This window comes from Anguilla anguilla, chromosome 14 (genome assembly GCF_013347855.1).
Source record: "Anguilla anguilla isolate fAngAng1 chromosome 14, fAngAng1.pri, whole genome shotgun sequence".
NCBI classification, from domain to species: domain Eukaryota; kingdom Metazoa; phylum Chordata; class Actinopteri; order Anguilliformes; family Anguillidae; genus Anguilla; species Anguilla anguilla.
In genome coordinates, this window is record NC_049214.1 from 23,234,559 (window position 1) to 23,248,822 (window position 14,264).

General features: G+C 49.2%; 1 protein-coding gene across 11 annotated transcripts in view; it reads left to right on the forward strand.

The window, feature by feature from the left end:
• LOC118212589 overlaps window positions 1-13,301 on the forward strand; it is an 18,039-nt gene extending 4,738 nt beyond the window's left edge. For 4 of the 11 annotated variants that reach the window (XM_035390614.1, XM_035390615.1, XM_035390613.1 and 1 more), the window contains 15 exons: window positions 268-358; window positions 550-1,060; window positions 2,116-3,769; window positions 3,959-4,656; window positions 4,778-4,858; window positions 4,985-5,097; window positions 5,390-5,448; window positions 6,189-6,278; window positions 6,849-6,892; window positions 7,346-7,518; window positions 8,483-8,553; window positions 9,110-9,255; window positions 10,070-10,214; window positions 11,303-11,449; window positions 11,641-13,301. In XM_035390614.1, the coding sequence (XP_035246505.1) occupies window positions 268-358; window positions 550-1,060; window positions 2,116-3,769; window positions 3,959-4,656; window positions 4,778-4,858; window positions 4,985-5,097; window positions 5,390-5,448; window positions 6,189-6,278; window positions 6,849-6,892; window positions 7,346-7,518; window positions 8,483-8,553; window positions 9,110-9,255; window positions 10,070-10,214; window positions 11,303-11,449; window positions 11,641-11,922 (4,305 nt within the window). In that variant the 3' untranslated portion in view covers window positions 11,923-13,301. The remainder of the gene's footprint in view (window positions 1-267; window positions 359-549; window positions 1,061-2,115; window positions 3,770-3,958; window positions 4,657-4,777; window positions 4,859-4,984; window positions 5,098-5,389; window positions 5,449-6,188; window positions 6,279-6,848; window positions 6,893-7,345; window positions 7,519-8,482; window positions 8,554-9,109; window positions 9,256-10,069; window positions 10,215-11,302; window positions 11,450-11,640) is intronic. The other 7 variants (XM_035390616.1, XM_035390617.1, XM_035390618.1 and 4 more) reach the window with 7 other exon arrangements.
• The last annotated feature ends 963 nt before the right edge of the window (window positions 13,302-14,264 follow it).

The following is a 14,264-nucleotide window of genomic DNA, read 5'->3' on the forward strand; positions in this document are numbered from 1 at the left end:
TACATTCGTACATTTCGTGCATAGGAGGGGCAGCCCACTGGAATGAAGCATGATCAATTTAGTAGAAACTGAATTTTGAACAACAGCAGGTTTTTATTCAAGAAGATGCCTTCTTAATGCTGGCCTAAATGCCTTGAACAGACAGATGGACAGCCTGCGACCTCCAGAACGTTCTGCTTAGTCCCCATGTGTTCTCTCTTGCTTTTATGACATCACAATGGAGCCTTCCCTGAGAGGTTAAAGTACTTTTCTGTCATGTCGTTTCAGGAATGCGATTGGCCCGGCCCAGATGAGGAGGGGTTTGGGACACAGATACAGGAAGTGGTGGGGCACGCACGGGAACCAAAAGGGTACACAGGTACCAGCCTAAATCAACTCTACTCTAACTGCCTGTAGTAACTGACCAGAGAAAACAAAGATAACATGAGTGCATTATACAGCACATTACATGTATTATGCTGAATGTAATGTATTATCACTTCTACATGTGATATATATGACGTATTAAAAACTCATGAACGCAGGCTAATCTGATTGGTTATCGCTCAGGAACGGATTGGCAGCTGGGCGAATTACGCGAGGCCACAGATGATGACAGGCTGGAGGCGCGGGCTGAGCGGCCGGCTGGGGGCACGTCGACCGCCGAGAGCACCGCGGCCGCGGCGTCCACGGTAACTGCGGGGACCGGACCCGTGTCCGTGGAGACGCGCTCCGAGGACAGCGCCGACGGCTCCGTGTACTCGTGCTGTGTGCATCAGACTTACGAGGGGACGCAACCCCACGGAGCAGGGGGGACTGCGGCGCCCCCTGGCGGCTCGGAGGCAGAGAGCAGTTATAGCCATGGTCCTGGTGCCACGAAGGAAGAGGAACAGAGACCGCACCCCTCCTTAAACTTCCCCACTGGGATCTGGGCCCTGCACTCTGCCCCTCAGGAGGGAGGAGAGGGTCACTGGAGGGAAGTGGCCAGTCTGGGGCAGGAGGAAGTAGAGGAGGAGGAGGAGGAGAAGGAGGCGCTAGCCAGTCTGCATTTGTGTCCTGTGACCGAGATCCAGAAAGAAATGTGAGTAACTGTGATGAGTGTGCAAGTTCTCCAGCTCCTTCCACCATTTAGTCTAGAATAGAATGGAATGGAACAGAATAGAATAGACTAGAATAGAATAGAATAGAATAGAATAGAATAGAATAGAATGGAATGGAATGGAATAGAAAAGAATAGAATTAACTTTATTTTTCTCCGGAGGAACTTCAGGCAATGTTGGCAGCATACAAGAAATTAACGAAACAATTGACATAAGTTACTTTTAGAAATTAAATTACGAGACTTGCATTTTAGAGATTCCTAAATTTCATTACTATTATTAGATATAAATTAAGAATAATATTCCGGTAAGAACTTTCATACATAAATTACATAGACCTTAAAATCTACAAAACACTTAAAATCAAAAAACCCTAAAATATATTTCAGAATAGGCAAAATCAGAAAGTGAAATGAAATATAATTGAAGGTGTGCTGTGTTATTGATGAGCTGAACAGGTGTTGGGGGAAAGCTTTGTTTTGTGCTGCCCTTGTTTAAAGGGATAGGGACCTCAGTCTTCTTCCTGATGGCAAGATCTCAAACAGATGAGGGAAGGACCCTGATACTTCATCCTTCCTTGACTGTCCGCTCCCCGTAAAGTTGCTTCATGCTCTTGGTTGCCTCCCCATGATCTCGCTACGTGTGGTCTTGTTTGGTCTCTCTTCGGCTGTGAAGAGTGCGGTTTAGAGCTTTCTCCCGCTTCTGTGTGTATGTACAAGTACGGATTTGCTGTCAGGAAGCACATCCATTATATATGTAAGTCAAATGAGTGATTGGCCAGATTGAGTTGAGATTATGTGTTTGAGGGTTTAACAGTGAACTTTGTGGCAAAGTACCTAGAATGTACCCGCGTCATCTGTAATGATAGTGTCCTTGTAATACGTTTAAAGAGAAAACCCTCCCATTATGACATCACAATATGATGTGACGCAGTGGGATTCCACTCTGCGTAGGGCCTGATGACCTTTTGAAGGCAAAGGCGGATGCGCGTGTTTATCTTGACCCGTATGTGCATGATCTTTGCCCGTTTCTGCAGGGAGCAGACGTGGCCCACGGAGAGTGAGGAGGAAGAGCTGAAGAGACTCCTCGAGGAGCTGGAAGAGTTCAGCCACCTGGATGAGCGGTTCAGGCAACCGGCACGCTTAGAGCAGCTAGAGCAGCCAGAGCGGTCAGTAGAATCAGAGCAGCTGGAGCAGCCAGAGCGGTCTGTAGAATCAGAGCAGCTGGAGCAGCCAGAGTGGCCTGTAGAATTAGAGGAGATCGAAGAGTCAGAGCAGGTACAGCAGCCAGAGCAGTTGGAGCAGCTGGAGGAGTTTGAGCAGGCTGTGCAGTCAGAGCAGTTAGAGCAGACTGTGCAGTCATGGCAGTATGAGCTGGCTGTACAGTTAGAGCAGTTAGAGCAGACTGTGCAATTTGAGCAGTCAGAGAAGACTGTGCAGTCAGAGCAGACTGTGCAGTTGGAGCAGACTGTGCAGTCAGAGCAGTTGGATCAGACTGTGCAGTTTGAGCAGTTAGAGCAGACTGTGCAGTCGGAGCAGACTGTGCAGTCATGGCAGTATGAGCTGGCTCTGCAGTTAGAGCAGTTAGAGCAGATTGTGCAGCCAGAGCCGTTAGAGCAGACTGTGCAGTCATGGCAGTATAAGCTGGCTGTGCAGTTGGAGCAGTTAGAGCACACTGTGCAGTTAGAGCAGTTGGATCAGACTGTGCAGTTAGAGCAGTTGGAGCAGACTGTGCAGTCAGAGAAGTTGGAGCAGACTGTGCAGTCAGAGGAGTTGGAGCAGACTGTGCAGTTTGAGCAGTTGGATCAGACTGTGCAGTTAGAGCAGTTGGATCAGACTGTGCAGTCAGAGCAGTTGGATCAGACTGTGCAGTCAGAGAAGTTGGAGCAGACTGTGCAGTTAGAGCAGTTGGAGCAGACTGTGCAGTCAGAGAAGTTGGAGCAGACTGTGCAGTCAGAGAAGTTGGAGCAGACTGTGCAGTTAGAGCAGTTGGAGCAGACTGTGCAGTTAGAACAGTTAGAGCAGACTGTGCAATTTCAGCAGTTAGAACAGGCTGTGCAGTCAGAACAGTTAAAGCAGACTGTACAGTTGGTGCAGACTGTGCAGTTAGAGCAGTTGGAGCAGACTGTGCAGTTAGAGCAGTTGGAGCAGACTGTGCAGGTGGAGCAGTTGGAGCAGACTGTACAGTTAGAACAGTTAGAGCAGACTGTGCAGTTGGAGCAGATTGTGCAGTTAGAACACTTGGAGCAGACTGTGCAGTTAGAGCAGTTGGAGCAGACTGTGCAGTTTGAGCAGTTGGAGCAGACTGTGCAGGTGGAGAGGTTAGAGCAGACTGTGCAGCCAGACCAGTTAGAGCAGACTGTGCAGCCGGAGAGGTTAGAGCAGACTGTGCAGTCGGAGCAGTTGGAGCAGACTGTGCAGGTGGAGCAGTTGGAGCAGACTGTGCAGGTGGAGCAGTTGGAGCAGACTGTGCAGCCGGACAGGTTAGAGCAGACTGTGCAGCCGGAGAGGTTAGAGCAGACTGTGCAGGTGGAGCAGTTGGAGCAGACTGTGCAGCCGGAGAGGTTAGAGCAGACTGTGCAGGTGGAGCAGTTGGAGCCGACTGTGCAGCCGGAGAGGTTAGAGCAGACTGTGCAGCCAGAGCAGTTAGAGCAGACTGTGCAGGTGGAGCAGTTGGAGCAGACTGTGCAGGTGGAGCAGTTGGAGCAGACTGTGCAGCCGGAGCAGTTAGAGCAGACTGTGCAGCCGGAGCAGTTAGAGCAGACTGTGCAGCCGGAGAGGTTAGAGCAGACTGTGCAGGTGGAGCAGTTGGAGCAGACTGTGCAGCCGGAGAGGTTAGAGCAGACTGTGCAGGTGGAGCAGTTGGAGCAGACTGTGCAGGTGGAGAGGTTAGAGCAGACTGTGCAGGTGGAGAGGTTAGAGCAGACTGTGCAGGTGAAGCAGTTGGAGCAGACTGTGCAGGTGAAGCAGTTAGAGCAGACTGTGCAGGTGGAGAGGTTAGAGCAGACTGTGCAGGTGGAGCAGTTGGAGCAGACTGTGCAGGTGGAGAGGTTAGAGCAGACTGTGCAGGTGAAGCAGTTGGAGCAGACTGTGCAGGTGAAGCAGTTAGAGCAGACTGTGCAGGTGGAGAGGTTAGTGCAGACTGTGCAGCCGGAGCCCGAAGAGGATCTAGAACAATCCAGTGAGCAGGGTGTGCACAGAAGAGGAAACTCGGGACAGAGAGAGCAGACGCAGCAGCGCTTGCAGCCGGAGCAGACCCAGCAGCCCTTGCAGCCGGAGCAGACGCAGCAGCGCTTGCAGCCGGAGCAGACGCAGCAGCGCTTGCAGCCGGAGCAGACGCAGCAGCCCTTGCAGCCGGAGCAGACCCAGCAGCCCTTGCAGCCGGAGCAGACCCAGCAGCCCTTGCAGCCGGAGCAGACGCAGCAGGTGCGCCCCACAGACCCGGCGCAGGCGTGCCCCCCCCAGGTTAAGGAAAATGGCGTCGGGGTGGACAGGGAAGGGGCGCGCAGGCTGGCCGAGAGACTGCACAAGCTGCAGGACGTCCGGCGCACGGAAGTGGTCGCTCACATGGACAAAGAGTAAGGCTCTCGGGTCGGGGGTGGGGGGTGGGGGGCTCTCACCCGGTCTACTCAGGGCTGTATGTTTAAAGGCGTTTGTTCACCCCCCCGGTCTCATCGTGTTTTACCCCCCCCCCCCCAGTAACGAGTTCAGCCGAGCTGTGGGGCAGGAGTACCTGAAGCTCTTCGACTTCACCGGGCAGACTCTGGAGCAAGCCCTGAGGTGAGGCCTTCTGTCGCTCTGCCGTTTGCAGGAAGTTGAGCTGCCCTCTCTCCTGTTGTGTCTGATTGGCTGCAGTCCTCTCTCCTCTTGACTGATTGGCCGCTGCCCTCTCTTCCTCACTCTCAGGTCCTTTCTGAAAGTGGTGGTGCTGATTGGAGAGTCGCAGGAGAGGGAGAGGGTGCTTCAGCATTTCGCCGAGCGGTTCCACGACTGCAACCCGGACGGCTTCTCCTCCTCAGGTCAGTCACCGTGCCAACGGCGGACGGTGGGAGACCTTCATCAGCGTCTGTGCGTACACCTGTGCTTGTCCTGGGTGTCGAGCGCACATCTGTACCTCTTTATGGTAGTCTGGCTGAAGCTTGTCAGCCACTAGCGTTTTGTGCTTTAAAAGCATTCATCCACACCCAAAATATTTTACACACAGACGGTATGTCATTTTCTCTATTTGTACTCACTTCCTGTACACATGCCCACTTCCTGTACACGTCCCCACTTCCTGTACACGTATTTATTTTGTCCTCTTCCCCACAGGGGCAGTTCTCACGCTCACCTGCGCATTGATGCTCCTGAATACTGACCTGCACGGACAGGTGAGCGCAGCCTATTAGCCTGTTAGCTTAAACTCAGGGGTGGGCGGTTCTGGTCCCGGAGAGCCGGTGTGTGTGCAGGTTTCTGTTTCCTCCAGTTACCCTGGCAACACGAGCTAATCGGCTGTACACACCAACAGTGTTTCACTCCTGGATTAGGTTGCAGAAAAACGTCTCATATGGGACAGAAGAACAGTCACCAGCTCTTGTTCGTGCGCTTATCGAGAGATGCAGCTATAATGTCAGATGCTGGATCAAATTAAGTAATAAAGCCCAGAAGTTGGCAGGAAAAGCAGAAACGGCTTTTTTTTCAGCATCTAACTACAAATACCAGCAACCAATAACAAGCCAGCTGTTTTGTGGAAATAGATAACTGCTACTTGAAATGTGCAGTATATTGTGATATGCATCATTGAGTAGAAATGTGTTGAGTCATAATATATAGCAACAAATGGCTAAATATATTAAATATTGCCACTTTGGTCTCAATGCGATGTATCTGAATATAATCAACAGAACATGTCAGTAAACAAAAAATGGAAATATATCGGCATGCATTGGAAATCTTATTTGAATTGCCTCCATATTAAATATCAAATATACATATTATTCAACGTGTTACAGTGTATTTTTAAATAAATACGGCAGTATATATTTTGTTGTATATGGGTAGAAATGACGGCATTGAGACACAGAAGAGTGTCCGCCTGACCGGACGCGTGTTTTGTCCGTTCCGTACGCAGAATGTAGGCAAGCCCATGTCCCTGTCCAGCTTCGTGTCCAACCTGGAAGGCATGAATGACGGAGAGAACTTCCACAGGGAGACGCTCAAGGTGGGTGACACGTGCGTCCGGCCAACGCACGCCGCATTTTCAGTCCGTTCGCTTCCGTCGTTTGCCTCGGCAGAAGCGCGAGCGCTTTAAGCTCTGCCGGCGATGCGCTTCCTGTTGACGGCAGGCTGCCCTTCAGAATCGTAACCACGGTTACCGACTTGGTAGCTTCGTCAAGACCCGTTTTTCACCCGTGCTTATTTCTGTTCACTTAGGCGTCTACTACAGTGCCTTCTTGCTGAATTTATATTGATGTGCTGTTATTGACTTTAAGAGGCTGTATGATTTCACATCTCTATACATCAACGCTGACATGTAAAAAATATGTCTTTGAAAATGTTTACCAGAGTTCTCTGTACGTAGTTCACTTTCTCGCTGTTTCTCTCGAATCGCCTGAATCTGTTTTGACGCCGTTACTCAAGTTAGAGCAGAGTTCAGAGCGAACTTTTCTTCCCCATGGTAACACTATTAGCAGAAGACTGCCTACTGGCCAATGGGGATGAATGTAGATGGGTTTCTGTTTTCATGTTGAGTGAGAGAGCTGAATCCTCACCAGTCTTCCTGATCTTCCAGGTCCTGTACAGCTCCATTAAGAGTGAAGCGCTCCAGTGGGCCATGTGAGTACAAGAACCTTCCGGTGCTTCCGTTAGCTCTGAACAGAGGACCTTCGGCAGGGATCTCAAACTCAGATCTTGGAGGGCCTTCGTGTGTTTCTGGGTCCCTGAAACCCAACTGCCACTGGGAAACTATGACTCCCAAAAAAAAAAAACCCCAGAAAACATGGCGAATACCAAACTGAAAGGGAGATTTACCAAACCCACATTATCACAAAATGGAGGAACGTGGAGGAACATGCATGTGTGTTACCGGCTACATTAAATATGGAATTGGCTGAAACAAATCCCAGAATGCCCTGGGGCCCAATTCTTCCTTTTGCATTCTGACTCTGTTTATGCTTCTCAAATAACACCTCCACCTACCCGTTTCTCTCCCCTTTTCTCTTTTCTATTTTTTTCCCTCTCTTTTCCCGGGTTGGCCCATCTGTTCTGACTCCTCCCTTCCCTCTCCAGTGACGAGGAGGAACTGAAGGCCGCCGCCTTGTTGCCGGGGGATGCGAAGGCGGACGCGCCGGCGGGCTCCAGGATCAACCCCTTCCAGGACGTCCAGCACGACGAGGCGGCCCCCGTCTTTAAGGAGGGGTTCCTGACGCGCAAGGCGCACGCCGACGTCGACGGGAAGCGAAGTGGGTGGGATCGCACGCCGCGCCGCTTAAGCTCCGCCTCCGACACGCCCCCGCGCCGCCACCACCAGAATAGGAGGAGGGGGCCCGTTCCCAGCTGACAGAAAACGTTTTATGAGCGTTCGGGAATGTTCGGGAACTTTTCGGGAACGTTAGCGAACATCCCAATTGGATCCCCTTTTAGTTGAGAGATTTAAGTTTTAGTTGATGATGTCGCCACAATAATTTTTCCCAAAACAGTCTTAGAATGAGTTTATTGTTCCGAACAAAGTTCTGTCAAAGTCACAGGGAAACGTTTCTGCCATTTTGCATTGCAAACATTCTGGTAATGTTTCCTGAATGTTGGGAATGTTATCCTTAATTATCAAACATTAATTTTAAAATCTTAGCTGTCTCCTGTGACCAAAGGGCTAGTTTGAATTTTCATCAATACACTTGTGTTGTGCCCTTAAACGAGGTACCTAAAGTCACTTATAGGGCAGCCCTGTGGCAGTTAGTGTTGCCCTATAAAAATGAAACCCAGAATAAGTATTTGGCTGAACACACCTTGCATTTTCAAATCCTACCAGAAGGGTGGTGGTGTGGTGTTTTACACATTTTATACTGAGCTGCTTACTAACTTGCAAATGTTCCTAGACCTCTTTCAGGAACATTTTAATTCATTTCAATGGCCGGTCCTATGTATGCGTTAAATTGCAGTGCTAGGGCAAATTTCTGAGAATAGGCCATTATAATCAAACTGCTCATTCAGAACAGGCTTTGTTTAGGGTTAATGTACAGAGGGGTCTGTGGATTACAGGTGGAGTTTAGGGTTAGTAAAGGGTTAATGTACAGGGCAGAAGTGAGTCTGTGGATTAGGGGTGGAGTTTAGGGTTAGTAAAGGGTTAATGTACCGGTTACAGGGGAGCCTGTGGATTAGGGGCGGAGTTTAGGGATTAACGCTGCTGTGTAATGTGATGATTGACAGCTCCCTGGGGGAAGCGTGGCTGGAAGACCTTTTATGCTGTGCTTAAAGGCCTGGTTCTGTACCTGATGAAGGTGAGTCACCTCTTCTTCAGTTTCTCTATCAGTCCTGTCTTCTACCTCAGCCTTTTCTCTCTCTCTCTCCTTCCTTTCATCCCTTGCTCCCTGTCTCTCCTCTCTCCCTCTCTCTCATTCCTCTGATCTTTCACTTCATGTCTTTCTCTATCTCTCTCCTCTCGTCCCTCATTCCCTGTTTCTCCCTTTCTCTTTTCCTGTCTCTCATCCCTTGCTCCCTGTCTCTTTCCTTCCCTCCCTCCCTCCTCTCATCCCTCGCTCCCTGTCTGTCTCTCCCTCCTCTCATCCCTTGCTCCCTGTCCCTCCCTCCCTGTCCCTCCCTCCCTGTCTCTCCCTCCCTCTCAACTCCCACTTCCTCTCTCTCCCTCTGTCTTTCCCTCCGTCTCATCCCTCGCTCCCTGTCTCTCCCTCTCTCTCCCTCGCTCCCTGTCTCTCTCTCCTTCCCTCCTCTCATACCTCGCGGTGTGTCTCTCCCTCTCTCTCTCCCTCCTCTCATCCCTCACTCCCTGTCTCTCCCTCACTCTCTCCCTCTCTCGTCCCTCGCTCCCGTCTGCAGGATCAGAACGGTGGGGACTGGCGGAGCGCGGAGGAGGTGGTGAGCGTGCACCACTCCCTGGCCGAGCCGGTGCGCAGCTACACCAAGCGCCCGCACGTCTTCCGCCTGCAGACCGCCGACTGGAGGGTCTACCTGCTGCAGGCCGCGTGAGTGTGTGTGTGTGAGTGAGTGTGTGTGTGTGTGTGTGTGTGAGTGTGTGTGTGTGTGTGTGTGTGAGTGTGTGAGTGTGTGTGTGTGTGTGTATGTGAGTGTGTCTGTGTGTGTGAGAGTGAGAGTGTGAGTGTGTGTGTGTGTGTGTGTGTGTGTGCATATGTTACATATATATATAAGTGTGTGTATGTGTGTGTGTATGTTATATATATAGAAGTGTGTGTGTGTGTTATATATATGTGTGTGTGTATGTGTTAGATGTGTGTATGTATGTGTGTGTATGTTATATATACAGTATATATATAAGTATGTGTATGTATGTGTGTGTGCGCGCGTGTGTGTGTATGTTATATACTGTATATGTATGTGTGTGTGTGTATGTTATATACTGTATATGTATGCGTGTGTGTGTGTGTGCGTGTGTGTGTTATATACTGTATATGTATGCGTGTGTGTGTTATATGCTGTATATGTTAGTGTGTGTGTGTGTATGTTATATATTGTATCTGTATGCGTGTATGCGTGTGTGTTATATAAGTGTGTGTATGTTATATATATAAGTGTGTGTATGTTATATATATAAGTGTGTGTGTGTATGTTATATACTGTATATGTATGTGTGTGTGTGTGTGTTATATACTGTATATGTATGCGTGTGTGTGTGTATGTTATATACTGTATATGTATGTGTGTGTGTGTTATATACTGTATATGTATGCGTGTGTGTGTGTATGTTATATACTGTATATGTAATTGTGTGTGTGTGTGTATGTTATATACTGTAAATGTAAGTGTGTGTGTGTCCCTCAGCTCGGCGGAGCAGGTGAGCTCCTGGCTGAGCCGGGTGAATCTGGTCTCTGCGCTGTACTCCTCTCCTCCTTTCCCTGCTGCTGTGGGCTCCCAGAGGAGGTTCAGCCGGCCCATCCTGCCAGCCAAGGCCTCCCCACTCACTCTGGTACCTACCTGCACACCTGTACACTTACACTGCACTAAAACACCTGTACAACTAACACACCCACTCACCTGTACACTTTCACTACACTAATACACCTATACACTACTCTAACAGGTACAGTCCACACATCTGTACACTACTCTTACAGGTACATGTCCACACACCTGAATACTGTACTCTAAGAGGTACATGTCCATACACCGGACACTATACTCTAACAGTTACATGTCCACACGCCTGTACACTACTCTTACAGGTACAGTCCACACACCTGTACACTACTCTTACAGGTACATGTCCACACACCTGTACACTACTCATACAGGTACATGTCCACACACCTGTACACTACTGTTACAGGTACAGTCCACACACCTGTACACTACTGTTACAGGTACAGTCCACACACCTGTACACTACTCTTACAGGTACAGTCCACACACCTGTACACTACTCGAACAGGTACATGTCGACACACCTGTACACTGTACTTTAACAGGTACATGTCCACACACCTGTACACTACTCTTACAGGTACAGTCCACACACCTATACACTACTCTTACAGGTACAGTCCACACACCTGTACACTACTCTTACAGGTACAGTACACACACCTGTACATTACTCGAACAGGTACATGTCAACACACCTGTACACTATTGTAACAGGTGCATGTCCACACACCTGTACACTACTCTAACAGGTACATGTCCACACACATGTACACTGAACTTTAACAGGTACAGTCCACACACCTGTACACTACTCTTACAGGTACATGTCCACACAAATGTACACTGAACTTTAACAGGTACAGTCCACATACATGTACACTGAACTTTAACAGGTACAGTCCACACACCTGTACACTACTCTTACAGGTACATGTCCACACACCTGTACACTACTCTAACAGGTACATGTCCACACACATGTACACTGAACTTTAACAGGTACAGTCCACACACCTGTACACTACTCTAACAGGTACATGTCCACACACCTGTACACTGTACTTTAACAGGTACATGTCCACACATGCTGCAGCACATTAGTATCCATGGTAACTCCTCTGTCCCTCACAGGAGCAGAAGCTGCAGTCGCACTCGCGCATGCTGGAGTCCTTCTCTGAGGACCTGCGCCTCCTGCAGGAGGAGCTGCCCAACGGCCGGCGGGCCAAGCCTCGAGAGCTGGAGGAGCACCGACTGAGGGAGGAGTACCTGCAGCACGAGGTGTGTGTGTGTGCGTGTCTGTGTGTGTGTGTGTGTGTGTGTGCGTGTGTGTGTGTGTTTGTGAGTATGTGTGTGTGTGTGTGTGTGTATGTGTATGAGTGTGTGTGTGTGTGTGTGTGTATGTAAAGCGTTTAAATCTCTTTCTCTCTCTCTCTCTCTCTCTCTCTCTCTCTCTCTCTCTCCCTGAGCAGAAGACGCGCTATGAGGTCTACCTGCAGGTGCTGGAGGTGTGGCAGGCCCTGGGGGGAGAAGTGGGCGATCCGGTGGGGGCGGACGAGCTCGAGCTCTTTGACAGGGAAGTGCGGACCGACACGGGGGAGGAGCAGCCGGAGGCGGTGCTAAAGAAGTCCTACTCCAGCCCGTCCCTCGTCCAGGCGATGGCTCCGCCCACCGAGGTGAAGGTCAAGCGCAACATCTCGGAGCGGCGCTCCCACCGCAAGGTCATCGTTCCGAGGCGCAGCAAGGACGTGTGACCAAGGAATCTCATTCGCTCGCCGGCAAGACCGTCTGCCACATGACCCATGATCTCACATCCCCTAATGCCATGACGTCACGCCCTGTGTGCGTTCCCCCTCACTTCCTGGAGTTTTGCAGTCACATTATTTTCAAATTATTTATTTATTTTTCGAGTCAATCAAATACTTTTTTTCCCCTTTTTTTTTCCTCTTCGCTGATCTCTGGAGTTAAATATATTAAATATCAAATCTACGTGCTTATAAATCAGTGAAGGTTTTTTTCTCTGGAACGAAAAAAGAACTTGGAATATGAAGAATAAACCCTGTAGCATAAAGATGTTTACGATCCCAGAAGGTTGTTGAAGGCACATTGACTTCATGGACATGGGGTGGTGGAAAGGTGTGCTTTTGTGAGCCTGCATTCAGACACCCTAAAATGTCTGTACTGCATATGGTCTATCGCACTCTTACTTAAGACAGTGCTGCAGAAGCCTTCTCTCTGACTTCATTTTGAGAGGAATGAGCGGGACATCTGGTTGGCTCGTATGTGCTCTTTGGTTCGTGGAACTTCAAGGGTCCAATCAGATCGTTTCCTGAACAGAGATACCGGGAAATATCGACGCAGTTAATGAGCCTTTTATGAGTCCTGTGGAGCTCACACTGACTTAAAAAAAAAAAAAGATTTAATTTTCCTTCTTTGCGGTGGTTTAATACCGCTTGTCTCTGCTGTGTCTCGCAGCTGTGTGTTTCTGATGAGTTTGTGTGTTTTGAAAGAATCAGACAAAAGCAGGGTAAATATGCGGAGCGCTACTGGGCTGAACGAGTTTGTTCTGCGATGTTAAATGTTAGCCAGAGGAGGGCGCTGTGTAACAGCACATTGAAGCCGAGTGCACAGAAAATACAGGAAATACTGAAGCAAGTATTTCTTTAATTGTTTTTGTTCTTCGTACGTGTAACACATTCGTTTCAATTTGTTCATAGATTTATTATTTTAAAATTTTGGTTTTCATTAGAAAAATGCCTGTTTGTATTTATAAGAATTTATATCACCGGAACTCGACGGGTAAAAAGGGAAACGTTCACGATTTTTTGTGATTTGTTTCGTTTCTGTTCAGTGCTAGTTAAATAATTTGATATTTTCCACTAATTAACATGACGGTATATTTAAAGTTTGTTTTGGCCTTCAAAGCACAATTCAAATAATGGTACCTTTTAATTTTTACAATTCCACCGCATTCTAAAACATAGCAAGTAAACTGACGGGGCAGGGAAATCCACGAGGGCGTGTCTAGACTGGATACACGCTGTGGTGTTCTGCTTTACGAATTTGCCGGCAATTCTGTTCAAGCGATGCAAAGTTTTCCAACACTGCAATTAAATTTACTGGAGCTTATGAATTGTTTTTCTTTTTGATTTTCGTTGTTGTTTTTTTTTTTTGATGAAAGAAATCGACGTTCGTAGGCGGCGCCGGGTATGAGGTCATCGGCGCGGCTCTGTCCTCGGGCTCTTGGCCGTGACGGCCGGATGGGGTTCGAGTGCCGTCTCGCTTCCCCACTCGACGCAAAGTGGCGGTGACAGCGGAAGAAACGGGCGCTTGGGTCTGTCAGGGGCAGCCGCCGCGCCACCACTACCCCACCCCCAAACCCCATTTTCCCCCTTATTCCGGGGATCTGGTGGCTTCTGGGAGGTCTGTCAGGGCTGGCTGAGTAATTAAAAAGGCCAGCAGAGAGCTTCCTTCGTTAGGAAGCAGTCCGGTGCCTGCAGACCAGAAAGAAGGCTTGAAAAGGACCACCGTTTCCGCTGTCTGTCTCTCACACACACACACACACTCATACATGCGTACTCACACAAATACACACACAGACACACACAAGCACACTCACATGCACACTCACTCATACATGCGCACTCACACACACACACTCACACACACATATATGCATGCTCACACATGCACAGACACACACACATATACATACATGCAGGCACACACACACACACACAACAATATACGCGCACTCACACAAACACAACAAACACATATTCGTACAGGTACGCACAGACACACACACATTGTTGTTACGTTTACATTGTGTAATGCATTTATTGGGTCTCTGTCTCTTCCTTCTCTCTGGTCATTGTGGGGGGGCCTTCAGGGCCCAGTGCTGGTCCTACGGCCCTGTCTATTTGGAGGGGCAGTGGGGGGGGGGTCGCACCAAATGAAAGGAAAACATGGGGAAATGGAACTGTGCATTGTGTTCATAACAGTGTCCCCCCCCCCCCCAGTCCACAAACGCTAAATATAACCCACCACCCCCCGGTCTGCAGTCACTACCACCCCCCCCCCCCCGGTTTGCAGT